Genomic DNA, 24,731 nt, shown 5'->3' with positions numbered 1-24,731 from the left:
GATTTTTTTAACATGAACTTTGAAATGTGATCCATTTTGCCATGATGATTTTTAGAAAGAAACATTTAGCAAGCATGTAAAGCGTGTCCACTGAAAATTGACATGCTTTCTACCACCCTTTATGTCGTCACCAGGTACATCATTTGAAGTTTCTATTAATTCCTTCTGAGAATGTAAGGGAGCACATACTTACCCACAAAGGTAACACACACGTCATACAGAGTTAGCTGCCCATGGCCCTCTGGTCTGCACCTTAGTAGGGAACAGGGAATAGGCCGGTAGATTGGGCCATCTCCGCAAACTCGTCCTCTCCGAGGGCTTTGGGCACCCACTCTGAGCGGATCACTGCCAGGCCTTCATCCTCAGTTTCTACCTTGTGTGATTCCTGAGTCTCACTACCCATCTTCAGCTGGAGCTCGTCCTGTCCTCATGTGTGTTTCCTTAGTTTTTGGGCCTCAGACACAAGCTGTCAGGTCCTGGGGGGCTTCCACTCGAGCTGATCCCTTTGCCCCTTCCGGAACGGCACCGCTACTTCTGGTGCTGTGGCTTTTGCTTCCACTGCCACCGCTCTAACCCACAGCTGTTAACCAAGTTTGTTGCCTGGAACCTCTTTTCCAACCCTATAAATTACGGTCACTGCTCTAAAATACTGCTGTCATCCCTCCACTTAATTGAAGTGCTGGCTTCCCGGGTGCCCCGAGTTGAGCTGTGTGCTGGGGCGGGGAGCACAAGCAGGGTGTGGGCCCGGGGGGAGCCCTGCATTCAAGGACATGTCCTTTGAGTTGGAGAGAAGAGTGCGGGTATTTATATAAAAGTTAAAAATCCAAAATTAATGGTAATTTAATGGTACGAATCCTATATTAATGGTGCGGAAGGCATTCAGGGAAAGCTGGTTTCACCGGGGCCCATGTCCTCAAGGAAAGATTTACAGAAATGGTTGGCTGGAGCTGGGCGTTGTAGGATATGGTTCTGAGTTAACTCCCGGCCCCACCCCTACTTTCTCTGACCTGGGGCAGGATACCCGACAAGGCCGTCTGACTCCAGGGTTCAAGTTCTTACCTACCCAGCTGCCACCTCCCAAAGCTGGAGCCTCACAAGCCCGGGACCACGGGTGGGTTCTAGATGTGCCGAGATTCCCACCCCTCAGCCTCGGAGCAGCTGAAGCCCTGGATCACTTGCTGCCAGCTCTGAGCAGCCTTACAAATAGCATTTTCTGAACATGCTAAGATGTGAGAAAGGTTGGGAAACACGGATGTGAAATGGGGATAGGAGGCGGTTGTGCCTGGCACACAGAGGGTGCTCCCTGGGCGGACTCTGACCTCTGACCGTCACCACTGGAATTTGATGGGGAGACTGAAGGTGCCTTCTTCTCTGTGGGTCGGGACCACCCTGCTCAGTGTGGCCCTGGGGCCCCTCTCACCCACCAGCGCATCTGTCATCAGTCCAGATTCACACCTGTTTCCTAAATCACGCCCCCTTCCCCTCCAGCGAATCCCCAAAACCAGGACGCGGCCTTCCCCGCATCTTTCTCTTCTCCTTTGAAGACCCTTTTTTCTCTTTTCCACATTCCAAACCCTTTCCCCCTCCAGAGCTGAGATCCAGCTAACCTTCCTGCCTGAAACGTTTCCTGTTCAGCCTGTGTATTTCTAGTTCTTTTTAAATTGTTCTCTAAACATACCATTTACCCCTCTACCATATGTCCCACTTTGTGAATTTTTATTCAGTGAGCTAGTAAATGTCTTTAAGATGGGGACATGCTTCTTCTGGATGCCTTTCTGCTGTTACCTTGGTGATTTAGATAAAACTTGATGAATTTTTGTTTTGTTCTTTTGTTTTTTAACAGCAAAGAATTGAGTTACGGTTCCCTGAATGGTCTAGTACATAGGTTTAATCTTCGTTATTTTTCTCCATTCGCTGTTGAGCAGACAGTGATGGTCGCACAGGGTCCGGAGGCCCCAGTGCCCCAGCCCCGTGCAGATCGCCCCGCTGCGTGCTGCCAATGTCTTAGTGTCACGCAGATTTGGTTTCGGTCAGAAACTTCATGTGGTTTCTTTTGCTCTTGACTGCTCCAGACGACGTGTGAGAAAGTCCTTGATTTGATGTGCCACATGGTCCTCCCCATCCAAGATGGAGGCAAACCACAAGAAGAACCCTCAAAAGTAAAGCCCAAGTTTAGAAAAGGTACAGTGACAAGTTTTATTTTTATTTTGTAAAAACAGATATAGGGCCCAAGGCTGGGAAATCTTCTGTGGTTCCTTACAAGATGCTACTTGTGACCCCAGAGCTTGACAGATCGTAGAAGCAGCGAATTGCCCGCCACACTGTTTCTTGGCTGTGATGTCACAAGTAGCCGTGACTCTGTCTTTCTTCCAGGGTTCTCTTCTCCTGCATTTGTTCTTTCTTTGAGAATCTGGGTGGTGAACTCCTTTTCCCATCTTTACCAATTCTAGGAAAACTTGAAGATTGATTAGTTAAGAAGGATCTGTCAGCATCTCCCTCGTGGGCTGATTTGAGCTTCACCTCAAGTTGCTCATTGCTTGGAAAAACTATGTAAATTGAGTTATAATGCTTTATAAGAGAAGAAGAATGACCCACTGTCTCTGTTCTTAAGTTCCACCTTAAAAGTTAGAAAAAGCGAAGCTGTTAAGCCCCAGCAAAGTAGAAAACAGGTAATAATAAAGAGCAGAAATTAATGAATTAGGAAACAAAATAGAGAAAACTAATAAAGTAGATTTTTTGAAAGGAAACTAATGAAATTGATGAGCCCCTAACAACATTAGGCTTTTGTGACCACAAATTACCCATCTCAGGAAGGAAAGAGGGATTGTCACTCCAGATCCAAGTAAAATCAGGACAGTCAGAAAGTTAAGTCACGAATAACTTCATGCAATAAATTCAGCAATTTAGATGAAATGGACAAATTCCTTGAAAAACACAACTTAGCAAAACTGGCACAAAATGCAACAGAAAATCTGAATGTTCTATGTCTATCGAAGAAATTAAGTTTGTTATCAAAAACTTTCCCGCAGAGAAAACTCCAGGTCCAAATAGCTTCACTGGTGAATCTTGTCTAAGATGTAGGAAGAAATAACTCCAACCCTGTACACATTTTTTTTTGAGAAAATAGAGGAAGAGGGAACACTTCCCACTTCAGTTTTTATGCCCAGCATAACCCTAAAAGCAAAACCAAACAAGAACATTACGGGAAATGAACATTAAAGCCCAGTGTCCACCAGGAACACAGGTGCCACCGTTCCTAACAGAACGCGAGTGGACATACGACCAGGTTTAACACGGGAAAGTCCCGCACTGCAGTTCACGTCGTCAGCAGATTAGCAGAGCAGCATCGTAAGATTGCCCGAATAGATGCAGGCAGAATTCAGTTATGTCCACGCTTATCATTCATGAGAAAAAACTTAGCCAACTGAAGTAGGAGGAAACTTCCTCAGTATCGCACTTAACTATGAAAAATGTCAGATGCTTTTCCCAAGACCAGCAACAGAACAGCACCTCAAATCCACATACTAGAGATTCTAGCCCATACAATGGGCAGGAAAAAGAAACAGAGGTTGAAAAATAACCATCTTTATTCACAGCTATATATTTGGCTACGTAGAAAAGCCGAAAGAATCTCCAAATAGAATTGCATCAAAACCCCAAAACGCTTAGGGATAAACTTAATGAAAGATGTGCAGAATCAGGTTTGTAGGTCAGGAGACTCATTACTGTTAGGGTGCCAGTTCTCCCCCAGATGTCTCTGCAGTATTCCACACAATCCCAGTGAGAATCCTGACTTTTTTTTTTTTGGTGGAAATTGACCAGCTGATTCAAAAATTTTTATGGAAATACAATCTAGAACAGCTGAAACAGTTCTGAAAAAGAACAGAGGTGGACAAGCCACCCTGCCTCACAGGACTCACTGCTGATACCTAGAGAGTACTGGCAGAAGAGTGGAGAACCCAGAAACAGACCCATGGAAGTACGGGCCAGTGGTTTCCAGTCACGACACCAAAGTAGTTCAGTGGAGAAAGCAAAACCTTTTCAGCAAGTCGTGCTAAACCCAGGATTTTCGTGGGGAAGGCAGAGGCTCCTCGGCCCCTGCCTCACAGGATTCACAGAAATTAATTGGGGCTGGAACAGGCCAAATGGAAAAGCTAAATGCTAACTAACACTTTTTAGAGGAACATATCTTTGTCGCAGGTTTCTTAGGACACTAAAAGCTTTCCAGAAGTCAAAAGCATGACAGTTTTGATAATCATTGAAGCTTTTTGAGGTACATGGGAGTTCATGATACTATTCTGTTTACTTTTTATATGCTTGAAATTTCCCATAACAAAAGGTTAAGTAGGTATAACCCATACCCCTTCAAAAATTATTTTTGTGGAACAGAAACAGATCAGGTGGGTAAGACCTGACCTAACTGGCATCAGGACTTACTTTAAAGCGCAGTACTGACCAGCGGGAAATGGAGAGCCAAGAAGCAGGTGGCGTTACAGGTCAGTGGGCCGAATGAACCTATCTCGTAAGTGGTAGCATTACAGCTGATGATCCGAATGTGAAAACAAACATTTGTACTACACAAAAATCCTTTACATTTTTAAGATTTGAATATGAAAACTAAAACTTCTAAACTTTTAGGAGAAAAATGAAGAAAAACTTAATGCCGTCTCATTAGAGAAGGACTTAAGCCACAGAGAGCACAAAGCGTAAAAGATTAGTGAATTTGCTCATGTTGAGATGAAAATACCAACCAAAGAGAGTATGATTGAAGGGAAACGATAAGCCATACACGATAAGAAAATTGCCCAGCGCCTAATATATTCAGCAAAAACTTGGTGTGCAGAATTTTGAAAGAGCTCCTTAAAATTAGCAAAAAAACCCAAATAACCAACCTCCCCCCCCCCCAAAAAAATGGGCAAAAATGTGAACAATATATTCACAGAAGGAGAAATCCAAAGGGCCAAAAACTATTTGGAAAGATTCTCCACCTCTTAGTAAGGCGGGAAATTCTGATTAAAGTGATGAGCTACCGCTTGACGCACACTAGGATGCGGAGAGTAAGGAGTGGCCGGGCTGACGGTCAGGGCGTGAAGACGCACATGGCCCACGTGCTCTGGGTGGTGCGCGGTCCTACGGTCACCGTGGAGACCAGCTCAGCAGAGCCAGACAGAGCATCTTACCGCTTGCTTACGTAATGCTTCTGGGTATAGACCTTGGATGAGTGATTTCCAAGCTTGGGTCCTGAATTTCAACCAGGAAATTTCTTTCTAAATGAAACAGACTGTTAACACTGTTACTAAAATGAATGTACCTTAAATAAAAAGGGGAAATTTCACTTCACAAATATTTAAGTATACAGTTGACCCTTGAACGATGTGAGGTTTAACCCAGGAACTCAGACTCCCCCCCCCATCCCCCTCACTCCAGTCGTTGAAAATCCTGGCACGTCTCTCTCTACATCAAAAACAAAAGGAACTGTTGAGTGACTCACCCCTGCGCAGGAAGCTGAAACACTGGACAGAATCAGGGCTCAAACCCTAGAATTTTTAAAAAAAATTTTTTTAATTGGCATATAGTCTGTTACAATGTGTCAATTTCTAGTGTATAGCATCATATTCCAGTCACACATATATATATATACATATATTCATTTTTATATTCTTTTTCATTACAGGTTATTACAAGATCAAACCCTCGTTGTTTTGATTCCACATGTGTGATCTCTAATCCCACACAGACCTTTCCCCACCACTAAGTGAATTTAAGGATCTGTAAAGTGAAAATGCAGGGACTACGTACATTTTTTTTTTTTAAATTTGCATAGAAGTGGACACATGCAGTTCAAACCCGTGTTATTCAGGGATCAGCTGTATAAACACATGTGAGTGTGTGTGCACAGGACCCCCCTTGCGAAAAGTGCATTTTTTTCGCTACTTCTTGCCCTTGGGGTAGAGAACTTAGGATATAAAGAGCACACACTGTAAGGGAAAAGATTAAATAAGTCTTGGTTTGAAAAACAGCCTTTAAAGTTTTTTCCACAAGTGCACAGAAAATATACATAATAATGTCTATTTCAGCACTGTTTGTAATAGTGAAAATTTGGAAATCTCCGTGTTCACCATAAAAGAACAGACAAATCAGTTGTGGGCTGAGTAACCAACAGAGCACTGTAATGTTGTAAACCAGTGGAAGCCACAGGTACTATCAGAAGCAATCTGCAGAAGGATACGTTCGCTGTGACACGGTTAATGCAGTAGGCTGGAAACATGCAAAACATCTCTGGGGTGTGTATGAATAAAAGTCCCTGTGTTACAGTTGAACTCATTTACAAAGCAGAAACGGACTCACAGACATAGAAAACAAACATGGTTACCGGAGGGGAAAAAGGAGTGGGAAGGGGTAAATCAGGGTTCGAGATTTGCAGATACTGACTGCTAGATATGAAATAGATGAACAGCAAGGACCCACTGTATAGCACAGGAACACTATTCAATATGTTGTAGTAACCTACAGTGGAAAAGAATATGATAAGGAATATATGTAGGTATATAGATGACTGAAGCATTATGCTGTGCGCCAGAAATTGATACAACCTTGTAAACCGACTATACTTCAATTGGAGAAAAAAAAAATCCCTGTGTGGGGTTTATCACTCCTGTGTATACCCCACATTCCGAATAGTAGTCACCTCAGGGGAGGGAGGAGAGGAACATGAGAGGTAAACTGAATTTGTGACACTTCATATTGAAATTTTTACAAACTAAAGCAAATGTCGGGATGGGGGAGGGGAGAGCTCAGGGGTAGAGTGCATGCTTAGCATGCACGAGGTCCTGGGTTCAATCCCCAGTCCCTCTGTTAAAAAATAATAAACCTAATTACCCCCCCCTTAAAAAAAAAGACATAATAAAAATATAAAGCAATTATCAACATTTTATAAAGCTGAGTGTTGAGCACAGCGGTGTTTGTAACATTCTCTGTCATTTTCTGTATATTTCAAATGTGAAGCAACTTTAGGTTGAGAAATGAAATCCAGAGACGACTCAAAAACCAATTTCACCTCCTCTAAATATAATTTTGGCTTAACTGTATTTGAGATCATATGATTGTTACTTACCCCTCTTTTTTCTTTTTTAAGGAAAACATCTTAAATGTTTGCTTTTCAAAGCTTTTCTTTGCTGCTAACGAGCACATTGTGGACTTTTGTTAGGTTCCGATCTGAAGCTTCTCCCCTGTACCAGCAAGGCTATCATGCCCTACTGCCTGCATTTAATGTTAGCTTGTTTCAAGGTAAGCCTCAAATTGATTCATGTGAAAGGAATTCAATTTAGATTTTTCCGATGATCTGGAATGACTTAAATCAAGAGCCTTGAGCACGGATGCTAGTTTGGTCCTTTGAAAGCCCAGGCTGGTGTGGCGAGGACAGCACAGGGCTAGGAACTAGCAGATACGCTGGGCAGAGATGAGGAGGAGAGGACCCCATCCCTGAGAGGTTTAGAGCGCGTGGGACGGATGCACAGACAACCTGGCCCGGGGTAGTGCTCCATTGGTGTTTCATGAATCAGCATACAAGTCAGAGTGCATTAGCTCCAGAAGAAGGGGACGCAAGTACTGTTGGGCTCAGAGAGGGATGGGAGTTAATGACCATGATGATACGGCACTCGGATGGGCACATGCCAGGCCCAGCAGAGCTGGGAAGGCCTCACGACTGCTGAAGGCTCGCCAGGCCTCGGCTGCAGGGGGAGTGGGGGAGCAGAGCCCCAGAGTGGACGGGCTTCCTCTTCTGTGGTCCAGAACCACTCAGCCCCTCTCACCCTCATTCCCACACTCAGCTCGGCCTGTCCGGCTCCCGCCAGGATGCCCGTGGAGGCGCCCAGATACCCTCCCTCCTCACCGCCAGCTGTCATGTCTGCAAGGCTGGCTCGTTTTCTGCTTGTTCCCTCCTGACTCCGGGGTCCTTTGTCCCACATTTCCATATGACAGTGTTTTTTTTTTTGATGGGGGGGAGTAGTGATATTTGGTGTGTTTAGATCAGCTGTGACTTCCTCTTCCTTCCGTGTCTGCATAAACCCCTGTCTTGCAGCTGCGAGCTTTCACGGACAGCAGGGACGACATGGCCCTGGGGCACGTGATCGTGCTGCTTCAGCAGGAGTGGCCACGGGGAGAGACCCTTTTCCTGAAAGCAGTCAGTAAGATTTGCCAGCAGGGAAATTTCCAGTATGAGAATTTTTTCAATTATGTTACAAGTATCCTTTTTCTTGTTTAAGCATAAGAAATTCTTTCTTTTTTAATTTTTAATTTTCTTATTTTAGGATGAATGCATGGTACAAAAATGAATGAATCATTTGGGGTAGAAATAAGGGTTTCCTTGATTTGGGGGGATAAGAGACAGAATGGTGATTAAAAATGGGATTGTGGCAGTTGGTCTTGTGAAAGTCATAAAAGGCTTCACAAGGGAATCTGGAATAGTGACAGCCCTGTTCCGTTTTCCACCTCCAGCCACTTCTTAGGAAGGTGCCCAGGGATGCCTGAAGTAAGAGCCGGCAGGGTCCTGGCAGGTGCAGAGGGCTGGCTGGGCCATAGAATGTAATCACTCACTAGCCTTCATCTGAGAAGGGGGCCCCTGGGGCCTCCCCTGGAGCACTGGCTGTCCCCTGGGTCAGTGGTTACAGTCCCGGCTGGCCCAGTTCCCCTGCCCAGCGATGCCGCCCAGCCCCCAGTTGCTGTCATGATGAGGGAGTGTTGTATTTCATACTGTTTATTACGGACAGACCACCTTTGAATCGAAGGTTTGGTGTTCTTACTTCATTGCTTATCTTAATTCATCATTTCTGGGTTGCAGAGACCTGTCCAGGCGCCCAGAGCAGTACTTCTTAACTTTTTGGGGCCAGGGGAGTTGGAAGCAGATACAGCACCATTTCTTAAGGAAACAAAAGGTTTTGCCTTTATGACCGCATAGGACCTGTTTAATCATCACCTGTATGAAAAATGTGGTTCTCTTTGCGCGGTCGGTCGTTTAGTTGGCATAGGAGTGGTCAGGGGTGGGACCCGGCAGGCCTGGGCTCCGGGACCAGCTCTGCAGGTGTTGGTGGGGTGGCCGTGGGCAGATTGCTCACTGGCCGCGAGCCCATCTCTTCCTCCAAGAGAACAGGGCGCCTCGCATTCCCACGTGGTTCCCCTGAACCTGGCCTGCAGATATCGATATGCTGGAGGAATTCGCCTACTTGAGAACTCAGGAAGGCGGGAAGATTCATCTGGAGTTACTCCCCAACCAGGGGATGCTGATCAAGTAAGCGGACTGTCTTCTGCTCTTCTGTGCCGTGTGCCTGCCCTTCGTGTGCTGTGGGAAGTGTTTGTGGATTTCTGTAGCTTTCACACATTTAGTAGAAAGGGATCCAAACCTGGCCCCTGTTTGTGAGAGTCCGTCTGACTCTGGGAATCCTCTTGAAATACTTGGCGTTTCTTTACCTGCATTTCTGATAAAACATTGCGTAAATTGGGGCAGTTCTGTCACTTTTGATGCTATTCACTAGGCAAAAATCTCTTTCATGATATCTTTCCCTTTCCAGAACTTTATATAGGTGGGTCCTATAATTTCTGATTAGATGAAGAGTGCTTTTAACTAGGAAGAGCCACGCTTAATTCAAGAGGTACTGCGTTAGGAAGAACTGCAGACTGTGTATAAACTATACTTGGATTTTCAGAGCTCACTGTGAAGCCCTCCTGAGCGACCCACATGGCTTACATTGGGTGCCTCCCAGGAGAGCGCACCTGCCCCAGAGTGAGGGTGGGGCTTGGCCCGGGCACGCCTCCCACACCTGGATGAAGTCAGTGACCATTTATGATTTTTAAATAGCTCATAAACCCTGCTTCTGCCCTCCAGTACGCACTGCAGTTTGGACAGTTTATCCTCTGCTGCAAACGCCACGCATGGTGTGATGTTCACGCGTCCTCCACATCCAGCGCGTCTGTAGGTCAGGGTCAGGGTCAGGGTCAGGGTCACTGCAGGAGACCGAATCCTGAGTGAGAAGAAAGTGTTGCTAAGGCTGAAACGTCCTCCTTTTTCCCTCACTTGTGGAAGGAACAAGTTTTCAGTTGAAAGCAGAACTCCACGTCTTGTTCTTTGGAGAGTCTTAGAAACGCCAAGAGAGGGAAAGTAGGAGATGTCTGTTCAGGGGCCCAGTAACCTCAGGGGTCTGCAAAATAGGGAGCACGATGTCCCATCGGGCACTTGTCCCTCACCGTGTAAATGTCACTCAATATTCTAAACATTTAAAATGAAAGCACAAGACCTCTGTGCGCTAGCTGGCTTGGACGGAGGGACCAGGCACACTCGTCTTCCCCAGGACTGGGAATAAAAACCAGGGGAAGATAATGACGGGGATCAAAATATTCTTAACGGTGTTTGGGAACAAAGATTGGTTTTTGATAGGGGAGCCAAGATCACCCCTTCTTTGTTGTGGTTCCTAGGTTTTGAGGCAGGATATACAGATGTACCTTTAATAGCTTTTTCTTTAATTCCCATTAACACTCACCACGCAAACAAATTCTAATACGGAGACAGCCTCAGTAGAATCAGCTCCACTTCCTCAGGGTTAAACCCGAGTTGAGCCGTGCACGGTGCTTCACTGTGGGAATGTGAGAAAGGGGGTTGTCAGGAAATCGGCATTGACTCGCAGACTTCCTGACACCGAACTTTCTTCCTCAGCCAGGTTTTATTGAGCTGCAGGGCGAGGTGCGTGCAGACAGCCCCCAGGATGAGGAGTCAAAGCAGGGGCTGTTGGACTCCCAGCCCGTGTGACTGTAAAGGGTCGTGGAGGGTCGGGCAGGGACAGAGCCCGTACTCCAGGCTTTGGAGGACTAGTTCCGTGCCTGCCCCCCGCCCCAGCTCGGTCAGTATCCCTGGAGATGGCCTGTAAGCCTCCTGAGACACCTGCGGCTCCATCAGCTGGGAGGCAGGACTAGGGACCGTTACTTGGCGACCTGACTGTGGGAGTCCCAGGTTACCCGAGGCCGCCTTCCGCCTGCCCTAAGCGGAAACCGCAGCAGGAGGAATGCCCTGAGTGAGCTGGGAGCTCTTGCTCGCTGAGGGGCGACTGGAATCTTGAGTAAAACGGTGTGTTCCTTTCCCCTTTGAGTTGCAAACAAACGCTCTGAAGCCACAGCGGGCCCTCTGGTTGAGTGGCAGCGATGCTGTGAGCGGTGTACGCCCTCCCCCGGGGAAGGCCGGGGGTCTGTCCTGGCTGTGGCATCCGTGCTGCAGCAGGTGGGGCACCAACGCCGAGCGAGGCACCAGGGGCCTGAGCGACCAGCGGGGCGAGCTCCTTGCCGGTTACCTGCAGGTGATGCTCTTGCTATTTTGAAATACGCTGATGCTCCCACCGTCTGGGCCACCTGAGACTGGGTGAGACGGAAACCCATCCTGTGTGTGCCCTGAACGGGGTGGGGACCCAGACGGGGAGGAGGAGGCTGTTCTCGGAGGCGATCCCCGGGCTAACGCACTAATCTTCGCTGTTGCAGAATTCCGCCGCCAAGCCGTGGGGCCCAGACTCTTGATTCCCCCATCTGTTCCTTTTCTCGATACTTTTTCAAATTTAAACCCAACCGTTCTTTATTGAAAACATTGCCAGCCTTCCTAGCCCTCTTGGAAGGGCCTCTGAGTCCCCAGGTTACTCGCTGGGCTGGCGCAGGCGGGAGGAGAGCTGAGAGCCCTCCCACGGCCATCCCATGGCATCTCATCATCCCTGTCCCCAGTGGTGGCTTTTTATAGCAGTCTCAGTGGGACAGGGGACGGGAGGCCTGTGCACGGGCCCCGCGGGCTGCGGTGAGAGGGCCACTCCCCCCCGGAGCAGCTGGGTGGGGGCTGGTGGGGCTGGCGGTCCCGGACGGCGCCCCCGGCCTCATGCACTGAATTCGGAGTGTTGTGTTTCGGTGCAGGCTGAGTCGGTGTGGGTGTTTGAATGCTGCTGTTTGCTGTTTTTTAAAGGCCTTCTAGCCCTCCCATGGGGTTGCTGCAGCAGGAATTCTTACCTGTGCTTCAGCCCAGCATACAGACCGCTGACAGGTACCACGTGGCCACACCTGCTCATAGTGTGCTGTTTGTCCGCCTGTTTTCCTGCCCATGGTATTCAGCTCTTTGTTCCTCAGTGCTCTTTTTCATGCTTTATTTAATTTTTTAATTTGTTCCGCATTCCTTGGCAAACCATCTGGTTGTAATATTGTTAACATTTTCTTATTTTTTTTCCATAAGTTGCCAGTGTTTTTTGTGTTCGATTTAAAAATCATTATGGATCTGGAAATAGCACAAGTTACACAAAACTGTGAGGCCAAGTGCACGTCAGCTCAGGCACTAAAGTGTGATTCTCTTTTGCTAGAACCTAAGGCAGTTGGTCGTAACTCTGGAAGGCTGCTAAAACCGAGTCTAAGTACATTTTTATTCTTGGGTTTTCATAGCGGTGACGAGTGTTGGGGTCTGGTCTGGGCATCAGCACAGTGTTTTCCTGTGTTTTCAGACCTCACCTTTCTGAACTGAAAAGACTTGGCAGTCTAGAAGGCCCCACTTACTCTCCTGTTCTTAGAACACTCAAGAGAACTGGTTCTGGCCACCCCAGCGTGCCTGAGCGACAGACTGACAGAAGTGCAGCCGAGCTGTTCTGCTCTTCACATACAGACCCCCTGAGGCCTGGAGCAGCAGTGTTCTCCTGCATTTCCACTAGCGTCCAGGGGAGGGCGTGCTTTGAGCATCCACGCCCCCAAGCTCAGCGTCCGCAACACCAGTGTCTTTCAGTTGGTCAGAGGCTGGGCTCCCGTCAGGGGTCGCAGTCTGGGTCCCCCAGGAGCAGCAAGCGTGTCAGGGCAGCTTGAAGGGGGTGCATCTTGGGCTCACTGACCCTGTGTCCTCACTCCTGAGTTACCCAGCCGGACTTCACTGGAAACGTCCACAGAGAGCTGGTTTTCTCCGTGGCACTGCTGTTTCACTGTGTAGCTCTTTGAAGTGTCCACGGGCATCCCAGTGTCCTCCTTGCTCTTCTAAAAGGCCTGGTTTTTTTTTTCCTTCTGTTACATTGCAGCTTTGTGACTTCTGTTGTACTTATTTTATGTAACTCAGGTTTTTAAAACAAAACAAAACAAAACATCTTGAGGAGAGGGCATAGCTCAAGTGCTGGAGCACGTGCTTGGCATGCACGGGGTCCTGGGCTCCATCCCCGGTCCCTCCTCTAAAAATAAATAAGTAAATAAAGCTGATTACTTCCCCCGCCAAAAAAAGAGAAACATTTTAGAGTTGGTTTCAACCGTTTTATTTCAGCCAGTACATAAAAATCTAATTTGAAACCCCTGTCCCTGTGTGTGAGGGACGTTAGGCTGTAGGGCGGGGCGTGGAGGTGGCCGCTACAAATTCCTGAATTAGTGGTTAGAGCTCCTTTCCTTTGACTGAGCCCCCTGAATTTTGCTAGGTTTGTCTTTTCCTTCCTTCATTCTGGTGTCTGAAGTTTCCTGGGAATTCCTCTGTGGTTCCTTCTCTGAAGCACACCCCTCGGGGTGCAGCCAGTGCTCCCGCGTGCGGGTCCCTGGGCTCGGCCACCGCGTCGGGGCCTCAGGAGGCTTCTCCCCAGCAGCTCCTGCTTCTCTCTCCCCGCCGGTGCCAGACTCTGGTCTCAAGCCCCCAGCTCCTCCCGCTTCTGCTCAGAAGGCGTGAGTCCGGGTGGGCTCGGCCCGGAGGAGCTGGCCCGTCCTGGCGTGGCAGGGAGAGACATGCCTGCGCCGGGCGCTGTGCACCGGCGGAGCCTCTCCGAGCCTCTCTGAGCTGCCCAGGCTGCGGGCCACGCTCGCTCAGGCCTCCCTGCCCCGCTGCGGCCTCGCGGTCAGGGCCAGTGTGGACCGGACCCTGTCGGCCCAGAGTAACTGGACTGTGCGGGAGTCACGGCGCCAGGGCTGCGGGAGGTCCGAGCAGAGTGGGCGGCACTGCCCCCCGCGGAGCCTTCGTCTCTAGGGCGGCTGCCCCAGGTTAATCCTCCTGAGGGAGCGGGCAGTCGGGGGGGGGGGGGGGAGGGTTGCTGAGAGCTTTCCTTTCTTGTTACATTTTTCACTTAGGATTTGGGGCAGGCTGGACCCTGCCCCAGAGCCCCGGCCCGGAGGCCTGCTAACCGTGCCGCCCGTCTGTCTCCCTGTCGCCGCCCCCAGGCACCACACGGTCACTCGGGGCATCACCAAGGGCGTGAAGGAGGACTTCCGCCTGGCCATGGAGCGCCAGGTGTCCCGCTGCGGGGAGAACCTGATGCTGGTCCTGCACCGCTTCTGCGTCAACGAGAAGGTCCTGCTCCTCCAGACGCTGGCCTGACGGGCCGGCCGGGACGCGGAGCCCGGGGACGCCCCGCTCCGCGACGGACGGCCCTGAGTCTGAGCTCCCTGGCTGCTGAGAAGTGGTTCCCAAGAGTCTGAGAAGCTAGTTCTATTTTTGTCATTTTTTGTAACTTTTGTAAAACAAAAAAATCAACCTGTTTTGTAAATAAAAGCATCCTAGATTTGGGATTTTAAAAAAATTTTACATCTTAGGAGTTTCCAAAGTTGTACTTTACTTTAAAAGACATTTCCTTCTGTTAGCGCAAGATTTTATTTTCTAGTTAGGCTTTGGCGAGTATTACGTATCAACATAATGCTAGACTTTTTCCTTCAGGACGTTTTAATACCAAAAACCTTTATGCCGAAATGAACTTGAGTGAACTTCCCCTGAAGGTGCCATAGGAGGGGGGGTGTCCTGCCTAGGAAGGGAGTGGGGGGCACCCCCCCACCACCATGCAGGCCGCTGTCCCCCAGGTGCCCTGAGCCAGACGCCTGGCTTCCACCCCGGCTCCACCCGGCCCTTCACTAGCCCCGTACCAGGGACAAGCTCATTCCTTTGTGCCTCAGAGTCATCGCGGAAAACAGACACTGGCACGTCCCCCACGAGCTGGTGTAGACAGAAAGCAATGTGCTGGGATGGGACCTCGCTCCTCTCTGTGTGTGAGTGGTGTCGGCCATCAGGCCCATTTCTTTTTTCTGCTGTTCCCGAAACATATCAGGTAAGCATCACATGAACAGCAGTTTCGAGGGGGATTTAAGACTGAAAAGAGCTCAGGAGTTGAGTTACTGTTCCCAAGTAGGTCCACTGGCCCAACATGGCGCAGGCGAGGAGACCGGCGTGTTTGGGGTGTAAGCAGGTTGCAGGCGTGGGGAGGGGTGAGGCGATGGGGGTCCAGTGCCGGTGCAGCTGCACACGCACAGTGAGGCCCTGAGCGTGATCTGAGAGGATGGAGATTCCTGACATCAGAGGCTGTTCATGGGACCCCCTTGCAGGCCCCATTTCGGGGTCAGTGGTCCCAACCAGCTCGTGCCGAGCAGGAGCCAAGTTCCTGGGACACGGGGAGCTGGGAGGCTGCGCGTCTACAGAGAGGAAGAAAAAGGAAAGGAAAGAACCAAAGGGCGCTTGCTCCAGGACAGCAGGCCACGGGCAGTGAGGGTGTCTCAGGTGTGGGACAAGCCCAGAGGTGGCTAGTCCAGGCTCTGTCGGCCTGTGGGGCCCAGTTTTGTTACTTTGCATTAAAAATTGTAGACATCTTCTCTACATGAGACCCTTTTTATAGAGATAGTAAAATCACTAAGGTGATTTAAGTCATAGACATCTGATTCCAGAAGCTGTTTTAACTAGCTCATTTTAAAGTCTATCGCTGTAACATGAGTTGATTACAAATATTAAACCATCCTGTTGTTTTTTCACCATGGCATGTTGTCCCCTAACAGCTCTCAAATTAAACACTCTGGTACCTTGTGGTTTCATAACCTTTTCCTCCGATCAGTGGCACTGCTCCTGCAGAGTTGCAGGGCGAGAGCCACGGGATAGCACGGACACTCAGACCAAGTGTGCAGACGGGACGGGCTCGTGAGAGGGCGCCAGACCGCCGGCACATGAGGGTCTGTGCAGACCCCGCACTGAGACGTCCAAAGTCCAGCTCACCTTCCAGCAGCTTTAGATGTGTCACCAGGATGCCTGCAGCCCCCTGAAAACGCCTGCCTGAGAAAGCTAAGTGCCGTCGGGAGAATTCACTGTTCCAGCCCAGACCCGGCGATGAGAGGATGACCCCTGAAGCCCCTCTTAGGGCAGTTACTTTAGAAAGCTGGCAGTTATAAACCCTTCCCCTGTTCTATGTGACGTGAAACTGCCTCCTGGAACTGTTTCCTCAAGGAGTTCTCTCTCAAATTCAAACATCCAGGGAGGATTGGGGCCAAATCCCATGGGGACCTGGCTTCAACTTGCACCACTGTCTCCTGGCACAGGGACAGAAGTTTGCTTCTCCAGAAAAGCACCAGTGAACGAACCCAGGTGGCCCAGTCACGCGGACCAGCCCCACCACAGCCCTCGGTCCCTTCCCTGAGCCAGTCAGCCTTTACGACATCTTGAGCCCGGGAAGATCACCCAAGGTGGCCGCGCAGAAAGACCCTGAACTCACCTCCTCTCGTGGGCACCTCGGAATCACAGCCATCTGCAGAGCAACTATTGATAAAAAAGATTGGAGCCTCCCAGAAAGGGTCTACAGCTGATGACATGAAGGAGCCACAACAAGATGGGTAGGACGGGCAGACTCGTGATATAAAATAGAGGCTACACTCGTAAACAGTGCACAGAAAATCCCACGTGCACTGGGACGCAGGGAAAGAGGAGTAATCTGACAGGAGCCGAGGCCAGACCTACCTGCTGGTCTTGGAGGGTCTCCTGGGGAAGTTGGGGGATGTGGCTGTGGCTCACCCTGAGGACAAGGACCCAGTGGCAGGCATATTTGGGAGAATTTAGCAGCATGAATGCTGTTGCTGGCAGCTACCATCTTGGCTCATTAGCGCCAAGGCCTGGCCTCCCCCAAAGGCCTGCAGGTGCCAGGGCCGGAATGCCTCCCACCTAAAAACCAACTGGCTGGAGATATTGCCTCACCCATCAGAAGACAAGCTGCCTAAAGACTTCCTGAGCCCACAGCTGCCTCTGGACATGCCTCTAGACCCTGCCATGCCCACCAGAGGGCCAGGACCCAGTCCCACCCACCAGTGAGCACTGGCTCCTTCCACCAGGAAGCCTGCAGAAGCCTCTAGGCCAGCCTCACCCATCAGGGGACAGACACCAGAAGCAGAAAAACCACAATCCCGTAGCCTGCAGAACGAGTCTGCCAAAAGCAGGCCAGACCCTGCCCTGGGACCAGCTGGAACCCAGCCCTGCCCACTAGCAGACCAACGCGACCTTCAGGATACTGTGGACCCCATACCTAACTGGGCCAGGAACCAGCACACCTCTACCAGTGATCTGAAATGAGCTCGGGGGTCCCTGGACCCTGCAGCCAGACTCCAGGAAGCAGCTCTGCCTGTCAGCAGGCCGGCACTAATCCCAGGATCTGCCTTCACCTGCCAGTGGGTGGGCAGCAGCCCCAGAGTCTTCAGGACCCTGACTCCACCCACCAGTGAGCCAGCACTCGCCTTGCAATAACCTCTAATGGAAAAGAATCTGAAAAAGAATATACACGCTCTCATGTATTTATATATGTATGCGTGTATGTAACTGAATCACTTTGCTGTACCCCTGAAACTAACACGACATTGTAATCAACTACACTTCAATCTTTTGAAAGGTGGGGGGAAAGTCTCCAGCCTTTTGTTTCTGGAAAGTAGTTCCGTTCACACTGGACCCTCCTCCCCACTGCAATCGTGTCGCTAAACACTCTGCACTAACAGTGTCTGGCTTGGTTTGTCTTTGACAAGAGCAGCTTTTCCCCTGTGATTTGTTAAACTGATACAAGCCATCTCCTGGGAGGAGCAGGAGTTGGGCGGAGGTACCTGTTGACAAGCCAAATGACATTCAGAGTTTAATCAAATAGAAGGAAAACGGTCTTACTTAGCAAATGGAAGGCTGTGACTACTTACAAAATACAAGCACGAACAGCCACGAAAAGCGGATAATCAGAAAAAGAACTGACCTGTGTAGAGGGAAGTCCCAGTGGTCAGGAGAGAATCCCACCAGAACCAGGATGGTGACAGACGCCGTGGGGAGCCGTGGGCTCGGTGCTGCGGGGAGCGAGGCCCGCTGTCCTCGTGGTTTGGGGCGGATTCTGCGAAGGAAGCCAGCGGGATAAGGGCACATTTTGTCCCGTGAGTGTTCTGACACACATTTAGATAAGGGATGTATGGAGTCTGAGGCATTTTATGACATAATCCAAACATCGAGCATTTACACCAACCTGGAATTTGGAAATACACATAGCCCGAAGAAAAGCAACGTTCTGGAACTACTGCCCAACAAAAGCTGATCACCAGGAGAAAGGCGCTGGCTCGCTCCACTGGTGCAGACGATATACACAAATGTGCAACTGAAGACAAGGTCGGGTGATGCGTTTTCCCAATTTCAAAGTTTCAACAAAAGGTGTTAAAAAATCTCCGAAGCTGCACTGTTATAGGGCATGGCTTCTACAGCGTATCGCTTAGGATTTTTAAAGATCCACCCTCCACTCACCCCCCCAACACTCCCTGCCCCTCCCCAAGGAGGTGACTGTCCCCTATCCTCCCTGGGCCAGTCAATTCAAGTGCCCTCGTCACAGCTGGCTTTGCACCATCCACTGAGGCACCTGCAGCCAGTGAGACACGAGGGAAAGGCTGCTGAGACACTTCTGGGGAGGGTTTTCTGGCCGATAAAATCTGAGGCAGAGGATGCCCTCCCCAGCCCCCTCCCGGGAGTGTCACACTGGTGGAGTGTGTGTGGCCACGGGACGGAGGTGGGGAAGGCACTGAGCTGGGGACTACTTACGTGCGAGTCTCTCCTAACTCAGCTGAATTGGGATTTCCTGCTCCTTAAGGCTCAGGACATCCTAAGTGATGTACCCCCCACCTGAGACATGCTTCTGGGGAGGCCTGACCTCTGGCTTTGAGGTGGCGCAGCTGTGACCACCCACAAGGTTCACTGCAAGAGAAGGGTTTCCTCCAAGATGGCACTCACACACGCACATCAGTTCCGGGAACACTTCTGTGCAGCACTCCAGACACGCGCTAAATTTAATCAGCACTTAAATATTAAAAACAAACCCTCCGCCGCTGCTTTGCTTTAACAAACGTTTATTTAGCGCCTGCTCTGCACAAGGCCCTGTGTCTGCGCCACGAAGACCGTGCAGATGAACACGGTGTCCCCGTGTGGGAGACGGTCATGTACACAGGTAACTGTCACACAAGCCAGAAAGTGACAAATGCCAGGAGATCGAGCCCCAGGGGCTATTATGAGAACCCAGAGGAAGAGAGTCTTACTTTGGGACGAGAATAAGAGCCGAGAGAAGGTGCCTTAGAAGCAGGTCCGATGTAGATGGGAGAAAGTTACGGGGAAAAGTCACCCAGGAGGACCAGAATCTGAGTCAGAGGCAGGACAACTGGCTACCTGCCGCAGGCGGGAGGAGGGGGTCAGGATGGAATTAGGTGGGTCTGCGGGGCCGGGGAGAGAAAGCCGGACAGCCGGGCTGGGCTCGACGGAGAGTGGGTCTATGCCCGGCAAAGCTGTTCCAACTGGAAGTTTCTATAAAGCGGGGGGATCTGATTTGAGCTCTGCTTTCTGAAGCCTAACCTGGTGGCAATGGATTGTGACTTGACGGAGGCAGGGACTGAGGGAAGGGGGCTGGTTTAATAATTGTTCCAGGAGTCTGGTTAAGAGGAACAGGCAGCAGCCCCGAGAGTGAGAAGGTCTAGGTGAGGGACGGAGTCAGAATTGAGAAGACTGTCAACAACTCAACACGGGAAAGGGGACTGGAGGATAACGAAAGTTTTATACTGAGAGACAGAGGGAGACCTATCCACGGAGCCAGAGCGGTCCACACCCGGCAGGTCGACACTGGGGAGGGGGGCAGGGGCGCGGTCCACGCCCGGCAGGTGTGCTCGGGGGAGGAAGGGGAAGGACTGGGCTGGGTGCTGGCGGACGTCCAGGCGGGGTGGTCCGCGGGCGGTCACAGGTCGGGGTGAGTTCGGGGACAGTGCCCACGTGATGCACCACCGTATCAGGAACCTCCTGTGGGAATCCCATGCTGAAGGAAAACCTGACGGTAGCTTGGACTTGCCCATCCTCGCCTGGTCAGATGGGGGCACCACAGCCTGTCTCACTGCTCCAGCCCCTGCGCGGACAACCTTCTGGTCTGTTTTCAGCAGCCCCATCTCTCCCCAAACTCCGATCAGAGTTTAAACAATTCTTTCTCATTATTTGAAGAGTCTTCTGGGATAAAATGACTTCTCTAAGGATTTCAGAAAAGCCATCCATGTACCCCCCCGCGCCGAGGGAGGGAGAGGCCGCATCCCCTCCCTGGCCGCCCGGGGCTTGTCGGGCACCCTCCACGGACGGACGGCAGGGCTGGAGCCACGGCCGGGACAGCGGGCTTCTCTCTCCCACAGCCACGGCCCCAGGACCAGCCACCGTCCAGATACAGAGAAAGATGGACAGGTGCGAGGTGGGTGGGGGACAGAAGACAGGCAGGTGATTGACAGACACCTAAGTAGGCGGCCATAAGCAAGAGCGGCTAGAATAACAGCTAAGGTTTAACTTGTCTTCACACAGGGAAAAGAGACAATGGATCCAGATAGAAAGACATTTTTTTTTTGGACCCACTGATGCCTCACAGAGTGAAAGGAAATGACTTGGACTTTCCTGAAGTATCACACTGGACTTCATCAAAACACGCGAGGCTGTGTGAGGAGCCATCGCGCCCAGCGAGCCTGGCGGGCGGTCAGAGCAGAAACGCTGGTATCTTGGCTGGCGTGGACGCCCGTGGGAAGGCGGTTTGCAGGAAACCTAGATCAGTGAGAATCTGACCTGAGGCTGTTTTATCCGTCACAGAAGCAAAACGGGCTGGTAGCTCCCTTTGGAAAACCTACACGAGAAATCCTCAGAACGAAGTTCCAAATCCACTACACTGGGGATGGAGAGGAGACACAATTACATCTCCGACAGTTATGAAGTCCCACGTGCACAGGCAGGTTCCGACTCCCCACGATCGGGAGATACACAGCCCACCCGTTTTACGACGAGTGACTCCTTTTAACGATTCCCCAGGCCCTGCAGGCTCTGCCAGCAACGCACCGCAGCTGGGGCGCTCAGATTTTCCAAAAAACCTTCTTCTTATACAAAATGTAGGCGATGAGCACCCAGAGAGCGGTGGCGACCAGGTTCTGGACGAGATGCTCCTTGTGCGACTGGCTGTCCCCCAGCCTCCACTGGAAGGGGAAGTAGTTCTCAAACACCTCGTGGCCGACGTACACCAGGATGGAGTTCATCCCTGGGAGAGACACGCCTGATCACTGACCGAACTCTGGAGGTTCGGCTCCGGTTCAGCGAGAAAACAATGAGCACCCACTCCCCTTATCGGCTAGGGCCCCAAAGCAGCGGTGCGTGTGGACCTTAGGGGTGAGCCCGCTGGGTCCCCTCCTACAGACACGCAGCCGGGCCGGGGGTGCTCACCCGGGTAGAAGAACGGGGTCCCCGTCCACAGTCCATGCACGTCCACAACGGGGTACAGGACCAGCAGGATGAAGAAGGCAAAGGCGCTCAGCGTGGTGACGTAGGAGATGGACCTGGGGGATGGGACGAGCGGGCGTCAGGCTCCCGGGCACACCCGACGTCAGCCCCGCCGGAGGAAAATGTCATGCTCTCTGTACCTACCAGAGATTTTTGTTCACTGGAATAAAGCCTTCATTTTCGGAAGCTTTTGTCAGAGCAACAGAAATGAGCCCCTGTAATGGGGGAGAAAGATGGTAACTTTTTCACACGATCTCAAGAAACAGCTGTGGTTCAACCCTGAAAGTGTGAGTGACTTAACTGCTCAGGGAGGGCTGAAAATCATGGCTCTGTTTCATTCTTTAAACTGGAAAACCATGTGTAAGATGTTTAACTAAAAATACTCTTCAAGAAATCTTTTCAGCATCGCTCCCGAGTTGAAGGTCTTTATGGCAAAGGTCCCACCAGAACCCACACCTCCGCTCCACTTCCTCACGCATTCGCTGACTTACTTATAAAGGCATTTTCCTGAGAAAATGAACCTGAAATTTAGCTGTAAAGATTTCTCCTCTCTCTTATTTGAGTGGCGAATGTTACTGTTACGATGTGGCCCCTGCTCTCCCAGCTCTGGTCGACACTTTATCCCTTTCAGCTCTGTGTGCGTGACTAGAAGGCGCCCCGGTGAGGAGCGACGTTACTCACGAGGAGACAGCACCAGGCAGTGAACCTGACCAGGATGTCTTTCGTCCGATCCTTGTAGTACAGGAGTATTTTCCCTGCCTGGGGAGGAAGACACAACGTGACCGAGAGAATCGCCTGCGGTGTTTTCTTATTTTGTCCTCATCCACCGTCCTAACCATGCGACAGACAGGCTCGCCTGCAGGCACTGGGGGTACAGGAGGAATGAACCCCTGCCCTTGGCTGGTGGAGGCCGAGAGGCACAGGGGACCACTCGGGAGGGAGATGCGCTGAGGAGGTGCCAGCGAGTTGAGAATGTGAGCACAAAGCAGGAACAGTGTTTGGGCAGGATGGAACAGCATGAGCAAAAGCACATCAAAACGGGTGGAAACCCACAGCCTCCCTCAGGTGTAGGTAGTTCAGAAAGGCCGGGGCAGGAAGGGCAGGGAGAGGTGGGAAGGTGGTAACAGGTCGGCCTGCAGGTCTCCCTGCGAGGCACAGACTTTCTCCCACAGGTGATGGGAGCCAAGGAAAGTGACTTCTTATCTTTCAAAGTAACAAGGCTGCTAGATGGCCTGCTCTGGTGGGGGCACAGAAGAGGGTGGACCAGTAGACAGGGAAAGATTTTACAAACAGTACAATTTGGACTTTGCATAAAAATCCCTGGAAATGAGGAATTAATTTCTGGAGACATCAAAGAAAGTGTTAATAATAACTTATAATAATGTATAATATCATATATTAACGTATTATATACAATATACAATTATATATTAATATAAATTACAATGGCTAAAATTTAAAAAAAAATTTTAAAAATTGTTCAAATACTTTAAATTTATGAATGTCCTGTTCTTAGAACTTTATGTGAATTAACTTATTTAATCTGCTCGACACTTTTGTGAAGTAAGCAGGTGCCACCAAAACACAGAGAGGCGAGGGGACCCGACTGGGGCAACCCAGCTAGTGAACAGCAGGGCGGGGCTGGGCACCAGCTCTGCACCCCGAACCCCACCCTCGGCTGCCCCCCCACAAGCTCAGGTTTACCTGGAAAGCACGTGGGGGATTAAATGCATTTATGTAAAAGCACCCAACGAAACTCTAGAGTGCTGCGGAAAGAAAGGCAGCACTTCTATTTATTTGGGGTTTTTTTTTTAAGGGGGGAGAAGATAATTAGGTTATTTATTTATTTACTTTTAACGGAGGGACAGGGGATTGAACCCAGGACCTCACGTATGCTAAGCACGCGCTCTACCACTGAGCTCCACGTCTAAATAGGAAATTATGTAATCACCAATATGGATGCGGTTGACCTGCACTAACCCCATAGGGGAGCCCCTGGCCACCTGTGACAATTTAACTTTGAATGTAAATGAATTAAAGTTAAATAAAATTAAAAACTGGTTCCTCTGTCAGACCAGCCACATTCGCAGGACTCAGCAGCCACACGGACGGCACACACGGAGCACTTGCGCGGTCGTGGAGAGCGGTACGCGCCCCCCCCCAGCCGTCGCCCCTCGTACAAGGGGAGCTTCAGGAAGGGAAAGCGAGGCTGTTCAGACACAACTGCATGCGGGACAAACCAAGAGCAACCTGCACTGACTGGCATAAACGATGCATCGCCTTGAAGCGTAAGCAAAAGAAAGGCGACAGGCGACAGGCGACCTCCCACACACTGCCCGTGCCTGCAGGGAAACTTTTCACCCAGAGGCCGCTGCGCCTCCCCCGCTGAGAAGAGCCACGTAAACAACAGGACCTTCTTTTGAAAACACAGGAATTATACCTAATTATACGAATGAGCTGGATTTTAGCAACTTCTAGTTTCACGCTCTGTCAAATAGAAACGAAATTTACTAGGTGTGAAACACACAAAAGATATGCTCCCAATTACCTATTTAAACCAAACTCGGGAGGGGGATAGAGCTCAGGGGTACAGTGCACGCTCAGCATGCACGAGGTCCTGGGTTCGATCCCCAGGCCCTCCATTAAAACCAATCAATCAAGAAACCTAATAACCCCCCCTAAAAAAGTAAATAACCCAAATGGTTTATGATTCATTAATGATGCATCAATCATCACAAACCATAAGGAAGATGCGCTGTAATAAAACGGACAAATACCTGAACTCCCAAAAAGGCCATGACGATGGAGTTGATGGTGCCCAGGATGCCTTCCGGGTCGTAGGCCACATCAGTGTGATAAAGAACCTGGCAGGGCAGAACGAGGGGGCCGCGCTCACCCACTGACCGCGAAGCACACACGCACGACCCAACCCAGACTTGGAGACGCCCCAGCAGTCTGCTTTTTGTTTTTGTGGTAGAAACTCACTGCCAGCCTGGGGGTTACACCGTCCCAGCAAGTGTGTGGTGAGTGACGGGAGGGAGGGAGGGAACACAGACATGAGCCCCGGCCCAGCACAGCCGCCTCAAGGACACAACCGTCCCCATCCAGGTTCAAACACCGCACACGGCACCTTCTAACCTGCAGGCTTATTCTTTGTGGTCAACCCTACTTCCTTTCCTCTTGT

At 50.4% G+C, this 24,731-nt stretch overlaps 2 protein-coding genes across 12 annotated transcripts in view; one reads left to right on the top strand and one right to left on the bottom strand.

Moving 5' to 3' along the window:
- The window catches only part of INTS10 (integrator complex subunit 10), a 32,920-nt gene extending 18,378 nt beyond the window's left edge, over nt 1-14,542 (top strand). For 4 of the 8 annotated variants that reach the window (XM_032468326.1, XM_032468333.1, XM_032468332.1 and 1 more), the window contains exons 13-18: nt 2,073-2,181; nt 7,208-7,287; nt 8,081-8,243; nt 9,193-9,286; nt 11,984-12,061; nt 14,089-14,542. In XM_032468326.1, coding sequence (XP_032324217.1) covers nt 2,073-2,181; nt 7,208-7,287; nt 8,081-8,243; nt 9,193-9,286; nt 11,984-12,061; nt 14,089-14,335 — 771 coding nt within the window. In that variant the 3' untranslated portion in view covers nt 14,336-14,542. Of the gene's footprint in view, nt 1-2,072; nt 2,182-7,207; nt 7,288-8,080; nt 8,244-9,192; nt 9,287-11,983; nt 12,122-14,088 lie in introns of all 8 variants that reach the window. The other 4 variants (XM_032468331.1, XM_032468329.1, XM_032468330.1 and 1 more) reach the window with 4 other exon arrangements.
- A 4,557-nt stretch (nt 14,543-19,099) lies between these two features.
- Nucleotides 19,100-24,731, bottom strand: part of HGSNAT (heparan-alpha-glucosaminide N-acetyltransferase) — a 51,478-nt gene continuing 45,846 nt past the window's right edge. For 3 of the 4 annotated variants that reach the window (XM_014562343.2, XM_032468667.1, XM_032468665.1), the window contains 5 exons: nt 24,325-24,411; nt 22,229-22,306; nt 21,692-21,762; nt 21,491-21,603; nt 19,100-21,308 (listed from right to left, as the gene is read on the bottom strand). In XM_014562343.2, the coding sequence (XP_014417829.1) occupies nt 21,127-21,308; nt 21,491-21,603; nt 21,692-21,762; nt 22,229-22,306; nt 24,325-24,411 (531 nt within the window). In that variant the 3' untranslated portion in view covers nt 19,100-21,126. The remainder of the gene's footprint in view (nt 21,309-21,490; nt 21,604-21,691; nt 21,763-22,228; nt 22,307-24,324; nt 24,412-24,731) is intronic. The other variant, XM_032468666.1, reaches the window with a different exon arrangement.

The sequence above is a fragment of the Camelus ferus genome, chromosome 26, assembly GCF_009834535.1.
Source record: "Camelus ferus isolate YT-003-E chromosome 26, BCGSAC_Cfer_1.0, whole genome shotgun sequence".
Classification (NCBI taxonomy): Eukaryota; Metazoa; Chordata; class Mammalia; order Artiodactyla; family Camelidae; genus Camelus; species Camelus ferus.
The sequence above is the reverse complement of the archived record's forward strand: the minus strand, read 5'-3'. Positions and strand labels throughout refer to the sequence as shown.